Source organism: Chiloscyllium plagiosum, chromosome 32, assembly GCF_004010195.1.
Source record: "Chiloscyllium plagiosum isolate BGI_BamShark_2017 chromosome 32, ASM401019v2, whole genome shotgun sequence".
Lineage (NCBI taxonomy): Eukaryota > Metazoa > Chordata > Chondrichthyes > Orectolobiformes > Hemiscylliidae > Chiloscyllium > Chiloscyllium plagiosum.
In genome coordinates, this window is record NC_057741.1 from 30,351,830 (window position 1) to 30,377,561 (window position 25,732).

The 25,732-nt window shown below is 40.3% G+C and overlaps 1 protein-coding gene across 1 annotated transcript; it reads left to right on the forward strand.

The window, feature by feature from the left end:
• The first annotated feature begins 12,674 nt into the window (after positions 1-12,674).
• On the forward strand, positions 12,675-22,480 carry LOC122539469 (hydroxyacyl-coenzyme A dehydrogenase, mitochondrial-like). Its single transcript, XM_043674332.1, has 2 exons — positions 12,675-12,939; positions 22,325-22,480. The coding sequence occupies exons 1-2, from the start codon at positions 12,829-12,831 to the stop codon at positions 22,463-22,465; spliced, it is 252 nt and encodes an 83-aa protein (XP_043530267.1). The 5' UTR covers positions 12,675-12,828; the 3' UTR covers positions 22,466-22,480.
• The last annotated feature ends 3,252 nt before the right edge of the window (positions 22,481-25,732 follow it).

Here is a 25,732-nt window from a genome sequence, read left to right on the forward strand (position 1 = left end):
TTCAGTATTCCTGGCCTCTGACCTGCTGTTGTAGCCACATGTTGGAAAAACCCATGTAGTTCATTTATGTTCTTTAGGGAAGGAAATTGCCATCCTTGCCCGCTCTGGCCTACATATGACTTCAGACCCACAGCAATGTGGTTGATTCTTAACCATGTTCTGTGCAATTAGGGATGGGCAATAAATGCCTAGCCAGTGGTATCCTCGTGCTATGAATGGATTTAAAAGAAAAGACTATTTATATGGCAAGTCCAGTTGAGCTCCTGGTCAATGGTAACCTCCAAGATGATGATAGTGGGGATTCAGTGATGGTAATGCCATTGAATATCACTTCACAAAAGTAAGAATGATTAAAAGGTGGGATTGTGAACAAGTGGCAGAGGGTTAAAGGGGTATTGATTCCATGCAAGTTGGGAAGTCAGCTCCAACTGGCATTTTGGGACTCCGTGCTCTACGGCCTGTTCCCCGGGACGCACACCAAGACGAACATCAACTGTGCCTGGAGGATCATCAACTCGGTGAAGGACGCTCTCTGGGTGGTCCGAAACCTGTTGATCTTCCAGCTGAAGGAGTTGACCCCGACTGAGTGTTGCAGACTGGCACATTCCAAAGGTCCAGGACTACGTGTTGAGGGACGCGCTGTAGCTTGGGGCAGCTGCCGCCAAGGCGCGGTGGGGAAAGACCACCGTCTAACATCTGCCTGCCTAAGAAAAACGGGGGGCCCACGCAGTCATTTGGGCTCCGCTGGCGTCTCAGCTCAATGTAATCGCACTAACCTGTGAATATGAATGATCACCCTGTTTCGATACGCAAAGAAATGGAATGTTTACAGAATAATGACATGTCCAATTGTATAGATTAAATATATATGAATAAAGTATATTTTTGAAATAAAAAAAAAACTGGGTTTTACCAACTGGAAACCTAACAGTGTTTCACTGAGGCATGATAAGGGAGCGGGCAATTCTAAAGTCGGTTTCAGGAATGCTGTCCCAATTAGATAAGATCAGGATGAGGAAGACAGCAAGTGATTTCACAGCATTCCACATGTGAATACCATTCATTCACCAGCATTCAGGATTCAGGTGGAGTTGTGGATGTGATTGACTGGAGGCCAAACCTGTCACAATCCATAGAGTTATAATTCCATTGTATGTAGTGAAACCCGGGAACTGATTACCCAACCTTACCCACTAATTACCAAAATCAGGTGTCTCATTTCCACTCTGTTCCATCAGACTACAACTACAATAATAAAGTACTTTATCTCTCTCCAGGTATGACTCCCTCAATCTGTTGTGAAACTTAGCACTCTAGTTTTCCCATTACTTTATTCAGTAAGTTAAACTTCCACACTTGCTCCCCCAAGTGTAGCATACCCTCAATATGATAATAGGTACAATACCGTGCTTGAGTCCTGGCATAGGCTTTGAAGTTAAGAGTTTGTGACTCCAAGGCAATAATCTATCACTTGAGCCAAGATTGGACCTTTAAATCTATCTCTAGTCTTGTGCCTTAAACATCAGAGGGCGTATTCAGTAGGAAAGCAAATGCTCAAAGACCACATTATTGCAGCAGTTGTGTTTAAACTGGAGCACTGCAAACTCAATAACAAAGGGACCTTGGTAAAAGGTAAAGATCTGGTTATTAAACATATAACATTTGATAATCAGTTACCATATACTTCCTAGGTATCCATATTCAGAACAAAATTGAAGCCACTCACATCCTTGTAAGAGATGGAAGAGTTGATTTTCTGACATTCTATATAATGAGCTGGAAATGCAAACTCGTAAGTGGCCACATAAGAAGAAACAATTATTTGGACAGTTGGTAGGGCATGTAAGCATCCATTAGTATGATTTGGATAGATGACAAAAAAGATTAACACAATATACAATATGTCTCCCTTTTAGCTCCTGCACCTGGAATTGGGAAGCCTGCTGTACTATTTCCCATTGAGAAGATCAGCTCATTTAGAAAGACAATGATTCCACATACTGGAATTCTTATGCTGTCCTGTGCTTAAATATTTAAACATTGGCTACTAACAAAGTTAGGCAAAGTATTTGTCCATTTCAATTCAGTTGTTGCTTCTGAATAAAGATACAATCAGCTCTTAGTCAAACAAAAAAAAAGAAAAGTTTATCAACAGAAGGTCGTCAAACAGATGTGCAAATGAAGCATACTGTAAGTGGAAAAATATTCGCACAAAGAGTACTTACTACATCCAAAGGTTACGAAGTACCTTTTGTGCAGAATTAATTTTGCTTCAGAACAACAGTGTACTGTGATAAATGTAAGCTTGTGGTAATTTGAACAAGCAGATCTTATTTTACTGTGAAAAGTTGCTGACTCACGGCAGTAATTTCACTTTACAATGTCTTTTTTTTAATTGTTATCAACAGCTGCTTCAGTGACTAAAGAAAGCAGATTTAGCACAAATAGAAACTTCCAGAAGCCGCCTCCATGGGCAGGAATTTCATTGTCCACTGAATGGACCTATTTGTCCAGCTTTTACAAAAAGATGTCAACATTTGGGGAAAGTGCCACTTATTAACAAACAGTGGTTTTTTCCCACATTTGTCTGTTCAGAAGGCATTGACTTATGTTGGCACACAGATCCATATCCACTCCTAAAATTTCTTTCCCGAAAGGTGATTTGTGCTTTCACCCATTTATTTAGGGGGAGCAAAACAAAAAAATGCCTTCCATATTGGAATACTGGACCTTTGTGTATTCATTTGATGAGCACAGTTCTAAGTCTGTAAAATGTCCAACTGAAAATTGGGTCAAGCCACAGGCTCTGCTTGGGTTTTCTAATTGTGAATGTTGTCCTCAGTTGGAGGTGGTTCTCTAAGAGGGGATAGGCGTCTTGCCTACATCTTTTTGAGTACTGGCAGAAATTGAGTTGCCATGCATGGAGTAAGGTACAGGCCATCTCTGCTGAGATTTTGTCGCTGCAGATGTTGCTTAATCAGAGACTATCACTGAAAAAATAAGTTTAATTTTGAAAATAAAAATTAATTTGGAGTTTGGAATTTGAAAATCCTGATAGCCAGTTGGTGAAGGATGAAATCAGAGCCCAACTATGCTCACTAAAAGTGAAATTTTACAAGTACATAACTTCAAACTCAACACTCCCTCAGTGTCATTTACACTCTTCTGCAAATCAAATTAAGCTTGAAAATGAGGTGAACTAATTAACTAAGTAACTAACCCTTAAAAGGGGAGAGTGTATGCAGTTTTTTTTTAACCATCCTTTATTTTATTCAACAAATCCCCAGTGCCAAGTGATAGCCTCCTTACTTGCTGAGTTTATGGTGATTAGTTGTCACTTAGTCTGCAGAGGGTACAGACCTTGGTAATATGCAGCATTGCTTATATCTCTTCATTAGTTCATAAAGAGTTTGTACTGGGGCGTTAGTAGAAGAGATTGGATGACAGAAACATCTGAATTTCTGTATTATTCTGCACGTGTTGACTCCAGAAATTGTTATGGATTTCATCAAATACTGACAATTTCACCATCTTTAATGATAAGTAGTATCAATAAGCTCAAAAACAATTATGATAAAATATATTTGTATCTATATTTTGAGGACATGTCAGCCACGTAGTATACAGTATTAGTGACAGCACCTCATTTGGCCAATGAATTATTGTTCATAATTAGGAAATTAAATTTTGGACATTGTTGTTTCCTATGGCTGCTTCTGTTCTCCATACAAGCTGAGGCCTGTCTTTTAAACAATGTTTATTAGTAATATGTACATGAAGCTGATCAGCTGAGCTCCACGTTCTGATCTACATTAGTTCCAACCATCCAGCAGATCCTATCACATAACTACAGAGGGCACCATTACATCACAACACATCTCCGAGGCTCAGTTACATCCTCATTAAATCCCATTTCTTTGACAGTTAATTATTCTGCTAGCATTACATTAACAAGATACAGCAGACTCTGCATAAAGTCTGGGTTGCTTGCAAATTATAACAGTTCCCCTTTGGTTTAAGATGGTAACTTAAAATGGAAGACAATGCATAAGAAATTGCCAATAGAACACACATCTGTTTAATAACCATGCCCATTCATTCATGACTTATAGGTTTCAAAATGGATACAATCGGGCCCAAAATAAATCAGATTGCCATTAAATTGTTTCTGCTACTGTCAATCATCACAAGCATCTGTCTCCTTCTTAACCTTCTTCTTTTAATTTGTCTAGAAAGTCAAGTATTAGCCAATAAAATTCAGACCTGGCCCCATAAATGGCATGATATGTTATATTTTGCAAATAGATGATCTCTATTCTGGTGTGTCAACTAACTGAACGTGCTATTTATTAGAAAGACAGTAATTGTACATGGACATTTTGTACCCAATTGTGAATCGTGAACATTTTGATGTGATAACTCACAAACACACTTAGTAGGGGTGCCAATATGCATAGCTCATGCTCCCTGTGTCTTTATAGATAATTCTCACAGTCACCTAAACCAACCACTGATACTCTAGCAAATGTCAATATAGTTCTAGGTTGACATCTCTTCAGAAAATATCATGATAATGTTACACTCATTAGTATGAGCTAATAATAATATTGTGCAATATAATGGTATCAAATATTTCATTACTTTGGGAATGCTCAAGATTTTTTAATTAATTCAGGCCTTTCTAAGTAGAAAATAAGGATTTCGGGCGAGTAACTGAGAGACCTGTGAACAACCTGTACTCTTCCAATCCTGGCTGTTGAGCATCTCGGGCCTCCATTGGTGGCTATGCTCAGCTCACAGACACCCCAAGATTTGCCAGCATTCTCTAAATCTCTCAACCTTTCCTGTTTGAAAATAAATCTTTAACACACCTCTTTGATCAATCTTTTGCTCGTCGCCTGAAAATCTACTCATTTGGCTTGGTGTCAAATTTGATTTGATACCGCTCCTATGAAGTGCCTTGGGATATTTTATAACATTAAAAGGTGCAATACAAATTCAAGTTGCTGTAGCTAAGAATAGGGCAATAAGTCCAAACCTAAAGGGACCATGCTTCACAATATAAGAAACAAAAGTTATACTTATAGTACTTTTAGTTTTGGATGTGTAATGATGCACATCTGGGGTAGGTGGGACTTGATCCGTACCTTCCAGTCCAGAGGTAGGAACACTATCACTCAATTCAAGAGTCCTAAATCACATTGTGATTATAATATTGAGGAATGACAGTACATTTTTGTCACTGTAAAAAAAATTGCAGCTTCCCATATTACCATTTGAGATTCCCATATTACCATTCAAGATTCCTCCTACACTGGTGTTGTCATCCTTTAACACTGGGACATGATTTGACGAGTGATGGCCAGAATTCCAATTTGTTCCTTTGCGCGAGATCTTTTGTGGATAGGGTGGTAGAGTGGTATTAACATTAGCATTCAGCTATGATTTTACTGAATAAGAGAATAGGCTTAATGGACCACAGACCTTAGACCCTCTTATCAATGCTTTCAGGAAGTCAACTGCAGTACTTGTCTCCTTTAAGGAGGTGAGGGGTTGGGAGGAGTCATGTGACCTGCTAATCCAATCAAGGATGGAGTGAAGAATCTGAAGGTGGTATGCAGACTTCCCCAGTAGTTGAATTGGAGAGGAAGGGATGTAAAGATCATGTAATGTGCTCAGTAAATAAGTGCTATTAGTTGTATTTAATTGTTGCACTTTATAAATTAACTAGCACAGCCAAACTTTGAACTACTTACATCAATATATTAAACACCCCTGAGGCACCATACTCACGGACGCCTCAAAATAATTCCCTGTATCTGTGAGTAATAATATATTTATCATACTCATGCTCGATCGAATTCCTTCAAAGATCATTGGAACAAATAGAACTATAGAAAAGCTACAACTGGAGGCTATTGGAAATAAACTATTCAGCCCATCGTGTCTGCACCAGCTCAACAAACTAGCCACCCACTGTAATCCCACTTAACAGCAGGTGGTCTATAGCCCTGTAGGTTACAGTGCTTCAGGTGCAGAAACAGATTCCTTTTAAATGAGTTTCCACTTCAACACCGTACTGGGCAGAGAATTCCAGCCACCCCACTACCCTCTGGGTGAAAAAAAACTTTCTCAAGGCCCCTCAAGTCTTTCTACCAATCATCTTAAAACTTTGGAGTTCACAGGCTGTGGTCATCAAAATCTATATACAAATGAATAAGTACAAGAGACCAAGTGGCCTCATTCTGCTGTTGTTCTGCAGTTCAGTAAGATCATGGCTGATCTCATTACTCAGCATTCCAGCCTAGCCCTGGTTATCTTTCACCCCCTTGCCTATCAAGAATCTATTTACCTCTGCCTTAACAAACCGGTTGGACTATAACCTGGTGCAGTGTGATTTTTAATTTTGTCCAACCCAGTCCAACTCCAGCTCCTCCATATCATTAAAAATATTCAATATTTCTGCTGCCTTTTGAGGAAGAGAGTTCCAAAAAACTTCCAACCCTCTGTGAGAAAGAATTCCTTCCTATCTCTGTCTTAAATGAGTGATATCCTATTTTTCAACAGTGATCCCTGGTTCTAGATTCTTTCATTTTTAGCTGCTATAGACTCTCCCAACCACTCTTCCTGGCAATTTGCTTAATTGCTGGGAGGATTTGGTCACTTCACTTAAATGTCTTTTTCTGAAGTTCTCTTATTTTCTGTTCATCACCCAGAAGGAAAGCAAAATAGTAAAACTGGCACATGAGACATAGTGGTTCAACTTGTCTTGTATATTTCAAAACATAGAACCAGTAAATTGATTTCCAAGTGTTAGTATTTTTGCTCTCCAGACAACTATCTTCATAACGATACTAAAATTTTCAAATCTGCATCAATCCTAGCTTCCACCCCTCATAGCACACAAACATCAATAGGCAACCTGATACACCTGGGTTATAATGCATCCCTTGACATTGTGGTGGCACAGCAACTCTTAGAGTTGACAGTCACGTTGTGATATGAATTTTCAGGAATATTTCGTACAACACATAGTTGAGTATACATCATCATAGGAAGTGACGTAAGTTAACATGTGGCAAAGTAGTTGGAGCAAGATTCATATGCAAGTAGTCGGTATACAGAATGAAGTGCTCTCCTAGAATCCTTCAATAACGAATCCTTTATTTAGATTACTGTCAGTCATTGGCAGAGTGTTTAGCAGTTATTTTTAATCGACCTGTTCAGACACACTTCTGGGCCAGGTTAGACTTGAAACTGGACCGCCCAGAGGTAGGGATACTACCACTGCTCCCCAATAGGTGTTGCAACACATCTTGCCATCACACAGGTAGTTGAAGTTTTAGTTATGTTCCAGCCCTCAGAGTGTTTGCTACGTGTGTGTTAAAAACCTAATATCATATAACAAGTTCCTACTTCCTCATTCATTCCTCTTTCATTGTCTTTTTAAGTTTTAGTTCTGGCTTCCATCCATTACAGATACCATGTGGAAACCAACATACAGTGTGATTTAGTGAGCTGGGAGTAAGAGCAGGTCCATTGACAGTTAACCCAGTTTTAATCTATATCCATCAAATGAGAAGCTTGTTACAACCTGGGTCAATGTGGTGAGTGGTGTTACCATCTTCCTGTTTATAACACTGAGATTCAGCTTCATATTTTGCCATTTGCAATGGGGGAAGTATTGGTCAATCAGAAATTCACTGTAGTACGTTCTATGAAAGGCTGGTTACACTGCCAGCACTGAAACTGGTGTTAGAATGATGTAAAACACAAAACAAATTAAATGGGGTCAAGGCGAAATAATATCCTTTCTGCCATCAGTGCAAAGTTCAGAAATCTCTCTTCCTTTTAATAATTTGAAAGTGTTAGCTTTTCAGTAGGAATATTGTAGATTTGTCCTAGATGGGGTTCCTGGGGTTTGTGGTGATGTCATTTCCTGTTCGTTTTCTGAGGGGTTGATAGATGGTATCTAAATCTATGTGTTTGTTTATGGAATTGTGGTTGGAGTGCCAGGCCTCTAGGAATTCTCTGGCATGTCTTTGCTTAGCCTGTCCCAGCATAGATGTGTTGTCCCAGTCAAATTGGTGGTTTTTTTCATCCGTGTGTAGGGCTACAAGGAAGAGAGGGTCGTGTCTTTTTGTGGCTAGCTGGTGTTCGTTTTTCCTGGTGGCTAACTTTCTTCCTGTTTGTCCTACGTAGTGTTTGTGGCAGTCCTTGCATGGAATTTTGTAGATGACGTTGGTTTTGTCCATGGGTTGTACTGAGTCTTTTAAGTTTGTTAGTTTTTGTTTGAGAGTGTTGATGGGTGTGTGTGCTACTAGGATTCCGAGGGGTCTTAGTAGTCTGGCTGTCATTTCTGAAACTTCTTTGATGTAAGATAAGGTGGTTAGGGTTTCTGACTGTGTTTGGTCTGCTTGTCATGGTTTGTTCTCGAGGAATCTGCAGACTGTATTTTTTGAGTATCCGTTCACCACAAACCCCAGGAACCTCATTCAGGACAAATATATAAATAGAAAGCAGGAGACAACAACTTCGCTTCACTTGGAGGTCGCCACTGATGATGTTACCTAGCCAGGTAATGAAACGTCTGGATAGCAAACCTACAGCTCAGTGAGCAAACCTACATCCTCAACCTCAACCTGAGCTACAAACCTTCACTAACCTTGCATTGTAGATTTACGTTCCTACCAGATAATGGGCACATAAAATCTAACCTGTGCTGTAAAAACTGCATACTATCTGAAAACAATGGGGTTTAGATTATTCTGTGTAAACCTGAAATAAGGACAGTGTTTTTATTGCTGTTGCTGTTATACAATGCCACCTACTGGCTACAATGAACTACAGCAAAACTTTCATGTGAAAGTCTACTTTTCTCCTAATTTTTGCAAAGATTTTAATCCACTTAAATGTGTCAATGAGTTGGACACTGGAGTTTGAAACAGAACACTCAAGCTTGCTCCACCATACAATAAGACCATTGTTGATCTAATCGCAGTCTCAGATTAGAGTGGTTCTGGAAAAGTACATCAGGTTAAGCAGCGTCCAAGGAGCAGGAAAATCAACATTTCAGGCAAAAGCCCATCATCAGGAAAGCCCTGCATTATCATCACTATTCCTGATGAAGGGCTTTTGCCCGAAACGTTGATTTTCCTGCTCCTCTGATGCTGCCTGACCTGCTGTGTTTTTCCAGCACCACTCTAATCTTGACTCTAAGCTCCAGTAGCTGCAGTACCCACTTCCGCCTGATTGCAGTCTCACTCCACCTACCCCTTGTTGATCATCAGTTTATCAATTGAGTCATCAAGATGGCAGTGGAGTAGGGCTCCTGAGCTGGGGCTCCTCCGCTTTGACCGCTTTTCTTTTATTTACCTCTTGTCCTGAGCTTGAATGGCATTGGCAGTGGTGAGGAATCCCAGCGTGGACTTGAGCGAACCCAGCGTGGACTTCGTAGTGGTGGCAAGCGGTCCCAGCACAAACATTGTGGAGGCAACAAATGGGCCCAATGTAGAACTCATGGCAGTGAGGAGTGAGTCCCTACTTACTTTTCCAGAGTGAGCATGGGATCTGCCAATGGAATCGGCAGCTGCTACATGAGTGGAGGCGACGTTGGCTAGGTAGGCTCAGCAGCAAAGGTTGGCACTTGAGGATTGTCATTGGTTGAGCCCGGCACTGGTGGCAGCTAGGCGGTGATGAAAAGACATCACAGCAACATCGACAAAGTGGGCCCAGTGGTGAGAGATGCAACTTTGATATTGGTGGGTCCAGTGCAGATGGCGGCTAGGAGGTGTCAGAGCAGAATCAGCTCAGTGATGAAAGATGGTGCCCGAAAAGTGGCAACATCAGCATTTATGTAGATGGCAGTAAGGCGGGGGGGGTGACACAGGTGTCATTGATGATGAGCTAGCTCACAACTAATATACTCTCTTTACACTAGATGTTTCTTTTTTTCTTGTTCATTAGAGTCATAGACCAAGCATATATAGCAAGGAAATATACCCTTCAGTCCAACTTGTCCGTGATAGATATCCTAAATTAATCTAGTCCCATTTACCAAAACTTGGCCCATATCCCTCCAAACCCTTCCTACTCATGTACCCATCAGATGCCTTTTAAATGCTGTAATCGTACCAGCCGCCACCACTTCCTCTAGTAGCTCATTCCATACACGCTCCACTATCTGTGTGAAAAAGTTGCCCCTTAGGTCCCTTTTAAAACTTTTTTCCTCTCACTTGAAACCTATGCAGTCTAGTTTTGGACTCCCCCATCCTGGGAAAAAGATTTTGGCTATTTACTCTATCCATGCCCATCATGATTTTTATCAACCTCTGTAAGGTCACCCGATCCTCTGACTCTCTTGGGAAAACAGCCCGAGCCGATTCAGCTTCTCTCTATAGCTCAAACCCTCCAACACTGGCAACATACTTGTAAATATTTTCTGCACCTGATGCTGCCTGACCTGCTGTGCTTTTCCAGCACTACATTTTTCAACTTTGCTCTCCAGCATCTGCAGTCCTCACTTTCTCCTGTATCCAAATGGCTAGTTCTCCTTGTATTCCATGTGATCTAACTTTGTTAGCCAGTTTACCATGCAGAACCTTGTCAAACACCTTGATGCAGTCCATATAGATAATAGGTCAGGCAGCACCAAAGGAGCAGGAGAATCGACGTTTCGGGCATAAGCCCTTCTTCAGGAATCTTCCTGAAGAAGGGCTTATGCCCAAAACATCGATTCTCCTGCTCCTTTGATGCTGCCTGACCTGCTGCGCTTTTCCAGCAACACATTTTTAAGCTCTGATCTCCAGCATCTGCAGTCCTCACTTTCTCCATATAGATAATGTCAGCCGCTCTATCTTCATCAATCTTCTTTTTCACTTCTTCACTTATTCTTAAAACTATTTAAATGAGCACCAGATCATAGTGACAATGGAAAAGCTTTTCACTGTATTTTAAAGTTTTTTCACCATAAAATACACATGACAATAAAACCATTAATTCGTTCATTCAGTTTTGAGTGCACTCAATGCCCCTGCCTCCTACTGCTCTCTGTAGAAGTGAATTCCACAGACTAATAACCCTCTGAGTAAAAAATTCTCATCTCAGTCTTCAGATTCTTTTCAAACTGTTTTCCTCCACAACCAGGGGTCACAGTCGAAGAAGATGGGGTTGATTACTTAGGGCGAGAGTTTTCTTCACCAAGAGTGCTAAGCCTGTCAATCATTGTCCCGGCGTGAGGCTAATCTCCTGTCAATCATTCCCCGGAGGCAGGGCTCCTTATCCTGTCAATCATTCCCTGCAGGCGGGGTTTCTTACACTGTCAATCATAGCCCCGGAGGCAGGGCTCCTCATCCATTGAGGATGTAACTCTGAAGATGAACAAGGGAGATCCAGTAGATGTAGTGTACCTGTACTTTCAGAAAGCTTTTGATAAAGTCCCACATAGGAGGTTAGTGAGCAAAATTAGGGCGCATGATATTGGGGGCAAAGTACTAACTTGGATTGAAAGTTGGTTGGCTGACAGGAAACGAAGAGTAGTGACAAACGGCTCCATTTCGGAATGGCAGGCAGTGACCAGTGGGGTACCACAGGGATCAGTGCTGGGACCGCAGCTTTTTACAATATATATTAATGATGTAGATGATGGTATTAGTAATAGCATTAGCAAATTTGCTGATGATACTAAGCTGGGTGGCAGGGTGAAATGTGAGGAGGATGTTAGGAGATTACAGGGTGACCTGGACAGGTTAGGTGAGTGGTCAGATGCATGGCAGATGCAGTTTAATGTGGATAAATGTATGGTTATCCACTTTGATGGCAAGAAAAGGAAAGCAGGATACCTACTCTGGGCTCAAACAACTTTACATATCCACTGTATAGATCTGATTTCAAACAGAACACAATTTTATATTGGGATCCCATGTACCAATGTAGCACACAGGGCAGTGTAAGTTGTGGTTCAGTGGTTACATTCTCGCCTCTGAGCCAGTGTGGTATAGATTCACTGAGAGGGGATCTGATTGAGACATATAAGATTATTAAAGGATTGGACACTCTGGAGGCTGGAAACATGTTTCCGCTGATGGGTGAGTGCTGAATCAGAGGACACAGCTTAAAAATACGGGGTAGACCATTTAGGACAGAGATGAGGAGAAACTTCTTCACCCAGAGAAGGGTACCTGTGTGGAATGCTCTGCCCCAGAGGGCAGTGGAGGCCCAGTCTCTGGATTCATGGAAGAAAGAGTTGGATAGAGCTCTCAAGGATAGTGGAATCAAGGGTTATGGAGATAAGGCAGGAACACGATACTGAGTGAGGATGATCAGCCATGATCATAATGAATGGTGGTGCAGGCTCGAAGGGCAGAATGGCCTACTCCTGCACCTACTGTCTATTGTCTGTCAATCATTGACCGTGGGGCACGTTTCACCAGACAAGGAAACCCACTCCTGGTCCATGATTGACAGGGAAAGGAACCCCACCCACGGTCCATGATTGACAGGGAAGGGAACCCCGCCCGCGGTCCATGATTGACAGGGAAGGGAAGGTCCATGATTGACAGGGAAGGGAACCCCGCCCGCGGTCCATGATTGACAGGGAAGGGAACCCCACCCCCAGAGCTATGATTGACAGGGAAGGGAACCCCGTCCCCGGAGCTATGATTGACAGGGAAGGGAATCCCGCCCCCGGAGCTATGATTGACAGGGAAAGGAACTCCGCCTCCGAGGACAATGACTGACAAGACACTGCGCCTCCGCCTCCTGGGTCAATGACAGAGAATTCAGCCTGACCTCCACATTGACAGCCGCAACTGCAGTCAGCGGGTCATCATGGCGTTCGTCAGCCGCCAGTTTCTCCGCTCCATGTCCTCCGCCCAGAGCGCGGCCATCAAACACATCACGGTGATCGGCGGCGGCCTGATGGGCGCTGGCATCGCACAGGTCCGTGCACTCGCAAACGTTAACTCTCTCTTTCTCTCTGTCTGCGTAAATGGGCTAATAGAACCAGCTGCGTTTCTCCAGCGGCACAGATGGGTCGGGGAGGAGGTTCGCAAGACTCCCCCTTCCCCCGCCGCCATCCTGGGCTCCGAATCTCGGTGAGAGGTCATCATCCCGGACTAAAAGCGCAGCCCCGCCTCGTCGGACAGGGCTGCGCCTGCGCGAGCCTCCCCTCATGTGGCCTGCTGGCCGGCACGTGCAGGGAAGGGGGCGGGGTTTGAAATTTGAATCTCAACGGCATCTGGGCGTGACCTTCCAATGGAGCAGCCTGACCCCTACAACAACAACTGGCCCCCAGGGCAGCTAAGGATGGGGATTGTGGGATTGGGATTGGGACAAGGTGGTACGAGAAGGTGGCATACCACCACCTTCCCAAGGGCATCTTGGTAGGGGTGGGCAAATAAATTAGGAGAAAGTGAGGACTGCAGATGCTGGAGTACCAGAGTTGACAAATGTGTTGCTGGAAAAACACAGCAGGCCAGGCAGCATCGAGGGCCGCTTAAGCCCGAAACGTCGATTCTCCTGCTCCTCGGATGCTGCCTGGCCTGCTGTGTTTTCCAGCACCACATTTTTCAACGTGGGCAAATAAATGCCGATGATGCCCACTTGACGTCCCAGTCGTGAATCAGCTTGGTGGATCAATGGTTAGCATTTCTGAGTCAGGGACCCAAGTTCAATTCCGCCCTCGGGCCCCTGTCAATGTGGAGTTTGGACATTTTCCCTGTGCCTATGTGTGTTTCCGTTGGCTGCTCCGGTTTCCTCCCATAGTCCAAAGATGTGCATGTTAGGATGGATTGGCAATGAGAAATTGCCCATAGTGTCCAGGGATCTCAGGTTAGGTAGGTAGCCTAATGTAGGTTAAGTTTGTTAGCCATGCAGGATTACAGGGAAAGGGTAGTGTGAGAAACAAAGCTCACGTATCAATAAATTTCAGTCCGAGTCAAATTCTGAAGCAGCGAATTTTATTGGATTGCGGGATATAGGTAAATTAATGTTATTTCTGCAATTATAAGTTTTGATACAGAGTAAATGAACTCCCATCAGTGTGTAATTGTTTCAGCCAAGAGCTGGGTCAACAAGAATGGGGACTATGTGGAGGAAATACATAATTGTTTTCGTCTCAGCTAAAAATGGTATGTCAGCATGAGACGTGATTGCAAAACAATGGTAGAAATACAGGCACTAGATAAAATGCTGTGAAGAGAGGCCTGTATAAACAGTAGGTTTCCCACTTGTACTGAGACATAGGAACAAACCCTAATTAAAGAGGTCATAAAGGTCAGAGTGGCCTCCGGAGAGGCCTAGATGGAAGGAATAGATACTGATAAAGAAAGAATATGCCTAACGATGACCTGCAGTGGAATGACGTCAAACGACCTTATGGGGCCAGAGATAAGCATTTGTCACAGACAAGGCCAGATAAACAGAAGTTGTGGGATCAGTCTTAGGGAAATGAGTGATGTAAGCGGGGTGGGGGGGCAAACAATGAAATAAGAAAAATATGTAGGGACTCGAATTGTATAAATTTCGAGAGTTTGTTGAATTTGATGTGTATTTGTCCTCTGCCTTGTCTGGCATTAGACATTGCACCCACTTGCAAGTGTAAAAATAAAGGACACTACTGATTCGGATTTTTGTCTCGGACTGCAATTATTGAAGTGAGTGAGCTTTGTTTCTCACAGGAATGTTCTTGCAAGATGGGTGGCTAACAAGTAGGTACACTGGTCCAAATGTTACTTTACAATTTATACAGTTTAATTGAGTCTCTCTCGATACTTCCCCGTTTACTTCATTGGCCTAGCATATTACATGTCAAACCTATCACTGTTCCTTATTGTATTCCGCCCCTGCCTGGCTGCAATCTGCCTTTGTTTACTCCTCCCATGACTCTAAGCCTGGAGCCCCTCACTCTTGTTTGTTTTATCCCTTATTTGCAACTAACTTGGCTCGTTCTTGTGCCTACGTGAGGGCAATCTGCTGAGCTGGCATGGCTTCAGTGTTCTCTTTCCTCTTTATCTACTTGTCCATAACATATTCCATTGTTGCTCATCCTAATCTTAACTTTTGCATGCAAGTTTTAGCTAACTCAGCTCTTTATTTCAGCAAAGAGCTTAAGTTACAACTATACAATTTGGTAAGTTAGTTCATTACCTTGCAGAAGCAATTATGTATTCCCTTCATATAGTTTCATCTTTGTATGCAAGTTTTAGCTAACTCAGCTTTTTGCTGAAATAATTATACAATTGTATAAATTAGTTCATCACCTTGCAGAAGCAATTATGGCTGCAGAAGCAACACTGCTTTACCTATATCCCACAGTAGGGAGATAGGTCTGGGTGGGATGATCTTTAGAGGGTTAGTGTGGACTTGTTGGGCCAAATGGCCTGTTTCCACATTGTAGGGATTCTATGATTTTGATATAGACCAATGATGTACTTGAGCAGGGAATAATTGATGAATAACAGCACCCTGCAAAACACTTGGCATGCAAATGTACCAATGCCTTAATGTAGGGGGAACAGGTGGATAAAATGATTAAGAAGGCATATGAAATATTTGCCTTTATTGCAGGAGGCATAGAGTGTAAGAGCAGGGGGGTTATGCTGGAACTATATAAAAATGTTCATTAAACCACAGCTTAAGTGCTGCGCACAGTTCTGGAATCAACATTGTAGTGAGGATGTGATGGAAATGGAGAAGGTGCAAAGGAGATTCACCAGGACGGGGCCTGGGCTGGAGAATTTCAGTTATGAAGGGAAATTGGTCAGCCTGGAGTTGTTTCCTATAGACCAGAGGAGATTGAGAGGGGACATAGAATCATACAGCATGAAAACAGACCCTTCGGTCCAAACATAATCCCAAACTAAACTAGTCCCACCTGCCTGCTCCTAGACCATATTCCCTCCAAAGACATGATTGAGATGTATAAAATTGGACAAGAAGGAAATTTTCCAATGACTGGAAGTATATATTTAAGGTAGGGATTTAGAGATAATCTGAGGAAAACTTTTTCACCCAGAACATAGAATCCCTACAGTGTGGAAGCAGGCCATTTGGCCCATCAAGTCCACACTGATCCTCCAAAGAGCATCACACCCAGACCCAATCTCTATTTCCTTAACCCCACATTTTCCCATGGCTAATCCACCTAGCTTGCACATCCCTGGACAATTTGCACAATTTAGCATGACCAATCCACATAACCTTCTTATCTTTGGAATTTGGGAGGAAACCGGAGCACCTGGAGGAAACCTATTTGGACTACAGGGAGAATGTACAAACTCCCCACAGACAATCGCCCATGGGTGGAATCAACAGTGCTAGCCACTGAGCCACCATGCAACCCTAGAGGGTGGTAGTAATCTAGAACTCACTGCCCATAAAGGTGGTAAGAGGCAGAAACATTTATATGTTCACTTGTCATTCCAAGTGCTGGAAAATCAGATTAGAATAGTTAAATCCTTATTTTTGACCAGCACAGATTTGATGGGCCTTTTTTCTGTAGACCTCTATGACTCCATTGTGAAACCAGCGTCAGCAGTTATTTCAAGTCAGTGTTTTCAAACAGCAAGCAAAAAAGTCCTTTGGCTCATCATGTTCTCATCAGTTATCAACCATCTAGTCCAATCCTGTAGTCTTGTGAATATTTTCTCATCAGCATGTTCAGCAATCTCATTGCACACTGCTGGAGCAGATGGGATTTTAAGCCTAATCTGCTGGCTCAGAGGTTGGGACACTGCTGCACCGCAAGAGCCCCATATGCTATGAGATTCATGTTCTCATCTAAAAACTTAATAAGAAAACAAGATATAGGAGGATGTGGGTTATTCAGCCCATCAAAGTCAATGAATATCAATGTCAATGAATCCAGTTAACAACTTTAAACAAATGAATCAAAAACACCTGGAATGAAAGTTTACCTCAGTAATGGTGACTGTGAAAATAGTTATTAAATTCAAATTAATGAAAAAAAGACTGAAAACAAGTCTCATAAAACTGATCATGAACCGTTGTCATAAAAACCCATCTGGTTTACTAATGTCTCTTTCAGAGAATGATTCTTAAATGCTCTCAGAAATTGCCAAACAGTCTACACTGAAATGTGGCATTCTGTTTATGTAGCAAAAATCCAACAAGAGCAATGAACTAATTGATTCACCATTGCTTTTCAGTGATTAATAAGCAGGAAAAGAACTGCTGAAATTCTGAAAAAGAAGCAGATAAATTTCAAAATACTCAACATTAGTATTGGATATCTATAGAGAGAGAAACAGAATGAACATTTCACATCTGTAACTTTCCATCAAAAAACTTCCTCAATTTTTCTCTCCAAGATGCTGCCAGAGCTAAGTATTTTAATCATTTTCTGCTTTTATCTTTTTCTCAATATTGATTTAGTAGAAATATTAGATGAATACAAATGAGCAAAAAACTGATGCATTCACTGAACTTCACCTGTCTTATGGTAGAATAGTTTTCAGCGCAGCTATTGTACATAAATTTCAATCCTCAGTGCCCTAATTCAATTTAAAAAAAAAACCATAAAGCTAAGTTCGAGAAAAGGTAACTCAAATTCTATTAGGCACAGGAAAAGTGGAATCCTATGGTTCTGCTCATAACTATCTATCTAATTCATATATGGAATTCGTGTGGGTAGACAGCACCAAAGTTTTAAGAACTGCTGTGAGATTTCAATGTCTCCTGTATACTTTACTCTAATTTGTTTAAAAGATTATTGGCTTTACTGCTCACTGTTGGATTTGATGATTTTTAAATAAGTTTGATTGTAAAAACGTAATGATCTCCATTTATCAGGGGTTTAGCTCAATTAATCAGAAATAAAAATTGTATACTCTGTGGGAGACAAGCCAGCTTGCAATCTGCAGTGTTTACTTTTAGCTTGAATAAAATATTAATTGAATTTTATTTGCCTTTGTGCACTAAATTTTGCTGCCACAGTGAATCCAGAATTCCAGTTTTAAGTAAAAGCTGACTAGTTTGAACTTTAATCTTTTCATAAGTTGTTTACATTTTGAATGTCTGACTTTTATTTCACAACATTGTAGCGATAGCTGGATGTTAATAGGGACAGAAAAGCAAACTTTGTACTTGTACAGAACTTTATCCTGCTGTAGTTTTCTTTCTGGTAGTTCAGGGAAGAATAATTCGCTGTACAACTGGAAACTTCAGGATGGTGTCAGTGTCTTTGTATCTATGGAATTAACATACAGTTGTTCTGTTTAATGTCTCAACTCAACTAAAAGCTGAAATCTCAGTAAAACACAGCACTTCCAAATGTTCAACCTGTCATGTGTGCAATTCTTGGAATGGAATTTCAATTCAAGGTGTTCTGATTCCAAGGAATGGCAGAAACTAGAATACTATATCACAAAAGTCAGAGATGAGCAAAGGCCATCAATTACCTCACCATTCCTGTTCCTCTGTCATTTCAACTCACTTAGCCAAGCATCCAATTGCATTTCGAACATCTTAAAGACCTCTCATCAGCTGATATATAATTCCAAACATTTGTTTACCTTTCAGCAAAGATTTTGTTTTAAGTCAGATTTCTGTTTACCCTTACGAAAGTTAGTAGGTCTGACAGCTTCTGTGGAGAAACAGAACTAATGTTTAAGCCCAGTATAACTCTTCTTCAGTTTCACTGCCAGATCTACTGAGTTTCTCCAGGGTCCACAGTATTTTGATTTTATTAAGGATAAATAGAAAACTTTAAAACAAAATCTTTGCTGAAAGGAAAACAAATGTTTGGGATTATATCTCAGCTGCTGAGAGAGCTTTAAGATGTTCGAAATGCAATTGGATGCTTGGCTAAGTGAGTTGAAATGACAGAAGATCAGGAATGGTGAGGTAGTTGATGGCCTTTGCTCATCACTGACTTTTGTTGGAGAAACTAAGTAGATTTGGCAGTGAAACTGAAGAAGAACTATAGTGGGCGCAAAACAATAATTCTATTTTCCCACAGAAGCTGTCAGACTATTGAGTTTCTACAACATTTTCTGTTTTTACTTCAATTTTATCTTGTAGAAGTTGAGATTTCCTCTTGATCAGAGTGGCTTTAAAGGTTTCTTCTGGATTCACCTTGTGCTTGATTCAAGACTATAAACTTCTCTCATCTTTCATCATAAATATCCTGTTTACACCTCACACGAATGTATTTGCTTTGATTTACACCCTTTCCAGTGCATATAATGGGGTAACCAGAAATATAGTATTTAAAGTGACATCAGACGTACTTGTTAATCTCTGTAAAATAATTTTGTACTTTTCTGAATTTCTAAAAATTGTTTTCTATTCAGTTTTGATACAAAATAATGTTTTTACAAATTTGCAGCTTTCCAAGTAATGACTAAAATCAGCAGCCAGGATGAAAGCATAAATTTTGTTTTGTTAACAGTTTACTATGTTTTTCTAACTATGACAACAGGAGATACTGGTCCTGCATTCTTCAGACTTGAGAGGACTCACAGACAAGGACAAAATCACTTATAGCTTGGGAATACTCAAACAATCAGGAGGCTGCCACCAAGTATTTGTCTATAGTGTTGTCCATATTGAGCATTCTATTCAGACATCCACACCAAACAAACCTCATTAGGACAAAATTAAAATAAAATTGAGGTATTTTCCTTCCCGATAGTCTAAAGTGTGGCTTGTTTTAGAATGATACTGAGTTCTCTGTAGAATGTGAGTAAATGCATGACTTCATAAAAAAGTGTTACTTTTTTTTCAGAAAAATACTTGGTGTTTTAAACAGTGCAATTAATAAAGATTGCATTTCGTTTATTTGGTAATGACTAAAATAAACCTTATGGAGGAAGTGTTAATAATAAAAATAATTCTTCTCAATTTATTACCTAATCCATTGACAGCCTGCAACAGGTTTAAACCAGTTCTTGTTATTCGGTTCAACAAGTTGGTCTAGTCCTCAATATAGACTTTTGAATGGCACAGAGAAAACCATGTTCATTTGACAGCTCCATGTTATAGCTGGTCTGCATTTGTTTGAGAGCTCTTTTTCTTTCATCATGTTCACCAGAATTATTTGAGAAATTCATAATTAAATGCTATTTTGTAGGGGGAAGAAATTCTAAGTCCTTCTTTCCTTCAATATTTTGAGCATTAAACCCAAATTTTTGATCATGCAATGTATGGTCCAGGAGGCTACATATAGTTTAATACAATACAGACAGCTCTCTTTTTTTTCCAAATTAATTAATTCTGTTGTTGCCCAGATTCAAAGCAGAGAAACCCCACCCAAATAATACAACTGGAAAAACAACACTGAATACTGTAAAACCATTTCAGTTTGGATGAATTAATCAAATGCATTGTTATTGACTTGGGATTTCTATTGATAATTTGAGAGTAGACTCTGTAAAGCAATTTGTTTTTTTTGAAGACCACTGTCACTTTCTGAACACAACTAACTTCCACATTTTTCCCCTCTTAATGTTGATCTTTTCTCCATTCAGACCTCATCATTTAAAAATCTGCCTTTCTAAGTGAGCATTTTAATTGTACTCATTCATGTTTTCATTATGAACCTAACATTATACTCCTCCATGTTGTAGTGCTGGTTTCTTACATTGCAGCAGTTTAAAAAATGTTTAATTGGCCACAAAGTACGATCAGATATCTTGAAATTGTCCCCTACATGCAAGTTTTTTTTTCTGTTGCCAAGGTATTTTCCAACTCTTAAGATGTTCAAAGACCAATTCCTATAAAGTCCAGTGTTACACTTGTTTGTGTCTAATACTAACATAATCGCTGGGATTATGGGCCATCTTTTTAGGAATCAGGAAAACTCCGCAAATGTTTGCAGGTGCGACCTGCCCCATTTCCAACAGATCAAAGCTTTGCTAGTTGGGGAAATTGAAGTGGATGCGAACTACAAATGAGGGAAACCTGACCTCAGCAGGACCATTCAAACACACTGCTGAATTCAAAAAGATACCAAAAACAGAATCTGCTGGAAAAGCTCAGCAGGTCTGGCAGTATTTGTGGAGAGAACTCAAACTTATAAAAAGAGGCTGTGGGTTTTAGTGATAATTTTTTTTACAAAATACCTGGTGCTGATTGCTTAGATTGACAGGCCATGGGCGGCACGATGGCTCAGTGGTTAGCACTGCAGCCTCACAGCATCAGGATCCCAGGTTTGATTCCAGCCTTGGGTGACTGTCTGCACGGAGTTTGCACGTTCTCCCTGTGTCTGTATGTGTTTCCTCCGAGTGCTCTGGTTTCCTCCCACAGTCCAAAGATGTGCAGGTCAGGTGAATTGGCCATGCTAAATTGCCCATAGTGTTAAGTGCATTAGTCAGAGTGAAATGGGTCTGGGTGGGTTACTCTTCGGAGGATCAGTGTGGACTGGTTGGGCCGAAGGGCCTGTTTCCACACTGTAGGGAATCGAATCTAATCTAATTTGGTGTAGATTAAAAATAAAATCATTTGACACCTGCGCATATAATTACAATGGAGCTTTTTAAAATCAAACTATGTTGCGAAACAAATCCAGAGTAGGAGGGAATTGAACTGATCTCTGACCCAGTCGTAAAAGCACAACCACTGCACCACTTAAGGCCTGTTAACATTATGAGTGCTTAGCTGAGTTTCAAAAAGTGGAATTTATTTTAGCAGGTGTACTGATCTCACAGTTTGACAGTTTAAAGATGTTATTAAAGGATTAGCTATCATTTATGTGGGATCTGAAAAAATTGTTTTACAAGAGATTAACCACTCGAGATTTAAATGTTTTGTACAGATTTTATGAAAGGGCAGTCTTCCACTGTCTCACTGTGTAGAAGTGAGAACTGTATTAGACTGTTGGAAAGTTCCTTTTCATCTCCACATGGTTCCTGAGGTCAGTCTGTGGTGAATATAACCTGGTTGGGAGCATGGAGAGAATGAGGGGATGAGTTGGCATGGACAATATGAGGACTCTCAAGGGTGGATAAGGCTTTCTTAGTAGTATTCCTCAGTATCCGCTTATTTCTTGCCAGCACTTCTGGTACCAACAAGCCTGATTCCTTCTTGCATCTGCTGCACCATTCCACTGAGCGAAAATTACCCATATCAGGGTAGTTTTTACCAAGGCAGGACCAGTGAGATGGAAAATTTTCCAATCAAAGCTATCTGTGTTGGTAGCCTAAATCCAACCCTTTTTTTTTCTGTTGCATCTATTTTTACCAATTTTCCAACCTGCCTCAGCTTCCCTTGTTTGAATCTGAATTTCTTGGTTTATTTACGGGAGTTGGAAGATTGCTGTGTGGGGTTGGTGTGACTGATACAATGTTGTTTCTGCTTCCATTAGGTAGCTGCTGGAACAGGACACACAGTGATACTGGTCGATCAGGCTGATGATATCCTGAAGAAATCATTGAAGAAAATTGGAGACAGTGTTGCACGTATAAGCAAAAAGAAATTCACAGATAAGCCTGAGGTGATGTTTTGACCTTAATGAACTTTATAAGCATTTGTAAACTAATTTACCAAACGTCTTAATATGTATTGACTATGGTAATTTCAATGTAAGCTTGTCAATCATATTCTTTTAAGAGTTGATTATAAATTTCCATGTCACAAGTAACATAATTGGTCATTTTTAAAAATGATTAATTAAAGTCGAATGGTTATCAACCAATCAGCAGTTCCCTCTCATAGAGTCATAGTCATAGAGTCAGAGAACACGGAAATAGATCCTTTTGTACAACCAGTCCATGCCAAACGGAATCCCAAACTAAACTACCCCCACCTGCTTGCTCCTGGCCCCTATTTGTCCAAACCTTTCCTATTCATCTATCTATCTAAATATCTTTTAAACATTGTAATTGAACCCGCATCCACCACTTCTTCAAGAAGTTCATTCCACACGTGAACCACCCACCCTCTGTGTAAACAATTTGCCTCTTATGTCTTTAATGTTGGTTTACCCCTTAAATTGGTAATCTTGCAAATGATCCTGATGAGTGGAAGATGAAACGTTTCAACAAAATGTTTACTTTTTTCTACAGTAATCTAGCAACAGTGAATTCCACATGTTTGTGGGGTTTGTTTGTCTGTTCAAAATAAATGAAATTTGGAAACCATGTGACCAGTAAATCTAAACTGGTTGTTAATTGTTAGTAAGGACTAGTTTTTCTTATTCCCACTTACAGCACAGTTTCTTGTCTGTATTTTATAAACTATCACTGTTTTGTATGTACTGTTGGAATCATGTCAGGAGCGATAAACTGAGTTTGAATTTAAAACAGAAGGTAATATTGCCAATTTAATTACTAAATAAATAAGCAAATGTATTTAGCTTCCTGTAAGAAATAAGCCAGCCCAATCCCTTAAATCAACATGTAGAGTTTGTTTTATTTGCAAAGTTGTATAAATTTCTAATAAAGAGTTTGAAACACACAATTACATGGAATTACTCACTATTACAAAAAAGCACGTACACAATCCATCCAAGCAAGAAAAAAAAAGACAGGTGAGTATCAGATCCTAAAATTTTGCCATGTAACAAGTAAAGGTGAGAAGGAAAATAATTTACTGATTGTGCAGGTACCTGAATACAATTGAAAGGCCACTTTCTGAACAGCAGCTTCTGGTATCAGAGTTTCTTACTGAAGTAGTTATTCTGCAGTTGTGTTTTGGGTGATTTTCTTGGAGCCAATAGTATGGATCTGGAATTCTCCATTAAGAACATTTACTTTGCAGCTAGAAAGACTTATTGTAGACTTGCAGGTAATAAACTGCTTTGATGATAGTTCAAAGAGAAAGGGAGCAACGTAAGGCTGTTTCCCTTCTGTCCTGCTCCAGTCTTTTTGATACTGAGTTCAAAATCCAGCAGTTATTTTTAAACAGCTCAAGAGCTGGTCACATCACCTGTCTGACAGTTAACTTGAGACTCCACAAAAACAGTTTGTTCTCCACAAATGCAACACTAGCTACTGTCAGTCAACATTCTTTGCTTTGAACAGTATTTGTTTCAAAATTCATATTTAGTTGATGACATTATAGGTTATTATTTTAGTTCACATCTTCAAAACGAAGCAGAGTTCATTTATCAGAATGCAACAAGGAATGAGTTGTGACAATAATGGGGAAGTTGGCATTATTCTCTTTGGAGTAGAGAAGACTAAAAGGAGATTTAATTCTGATTAAATTATGAAAAATTAAATAAGCAGGAGATTTTGTGGTGCGGTACGTTGTGTTCTTATCTCTGCACCAGAAACTTTGTGTTTAAGTCCTACACCAAGACTTCTCGACCATGGACGATGCATATATAATGTGCCCAAGCAGATTGATTGTCAGCTTGCAAATCCTTCTAATTCAGCTGTTGTTATCAGGAAACCGAGAGGAGAGAGTTTTCTGGTCAGCCTTCTTGTGTAAGGCAATGTCAAACAATTTACTTTTAAGTGTGGACCAACCCAATCGAAGCTATGGCCCAGCACTTGAAAACGTGAATTGTAGAAAAGACAAATAAAACAGACAAAATAAACGGAAATTGTTTCCCAATTACCTGAAGGATCAACGACCAGTGAGCACGGAAACTGAGGTTACATACCAATGATCCATTTTACATAATGAATGGTTAGGATTGTCTGATGCATTATCTGATGATAGGGTGGAGTTGATACAAATTCAAGATTAGTCTTAAAAAATGAATTTGGATAAATACTTGACAGGGAACAAATGGGGGTGATTAACTGGATTTCTCTGCAAGAGAGTTGACATAGATTTTATGGACGAAATGGCTTTCTTCCGTTCTCTGCTATTCTATGATTTTGTTTGGCACTGCATTGACATTGCCATATCTAAACCTTCAATTTGTCTTAATAGGTAATCAGTTATTCTGTAGTCTCTTATTAGTCACGTTTTGCTGATCTGTTAAACAGTCCAGCATTGATTTGGAAACCACACATTGAAAAGCAACAGAACAAAATTCATCCTGTTTGCCAGCAACACATACAGTTTCAACAGCATTCAAGATTTTCAGAGACACGTATAAAGGGTAACGTCACCATAGTTTTACTAGACCAACGGGCTGCTCTCTCTTTAGAGAGAGATGGCTAGTGGTGATTTAACCCAAGGGTCATCATGCCTCAAGTGAAGGAAAGGTTGTGAAGGAGAATCCTTTACGGTAACATCAGTCAGTGCAGGAATTGAACCCACGTTGTTGGCATCACTCTGCATTGCAAACCAGATGTATACATAAACAGATTTAATTAATTTGTAATTTATTTTTTAGAGCAGTAGTTATAAATGTACAGTTCCTAGCCAATTTGTTACCTTTTAATGAGATGTGATTCCATGGGTTTTGCTCGGAATTTATTTTTTAGTCTTCGAATTGAATGCAACTGGGCTGAAGGTATTGCTTTTTACATCACAGTTGATCGTAATCCTGCTCTATTGTGCATCAATGCGCTTCAGATCAGGAACTGAAATCATGGTGAAATTCCCTGGCTTAACCCCAGGGCACAAAGACCAATCACCCCACTCAGCACAATTGATAATCATATGTGGTATCATTGCTAATTTGCACAAGTGAAAACTATACAAGTGATGTTTAAATCAATTTTAGTCTCTAAAATAAATAAAAGAAAAATGCTGGAAATAAGAACACAAAAATCTAAAAAAACTGAGCAGGTCAGGCACCATCTGTGGAGAGAAACACTTAACGTTTTGACCTCTCAGTAGTTGAGAGCTGACCTTTCATGAAACGCTAACT

Coding starts and splice junctions, on each gene's coding strand:
- LOC122539469 (XM_043674332.1), top strand. CDS start 12,829: ATGGCGTTCGTCAGCCGCCAGTTTCTCCGCTCCATGTCCTCCGCCCAG. Junction 12,940..22,324: donor TGGGCGCTGGCATCGCACAG/GTCCGTGCACTC, acceptor TGCTTCCATTAG/GTAGCTGCTGGAACAGGACA.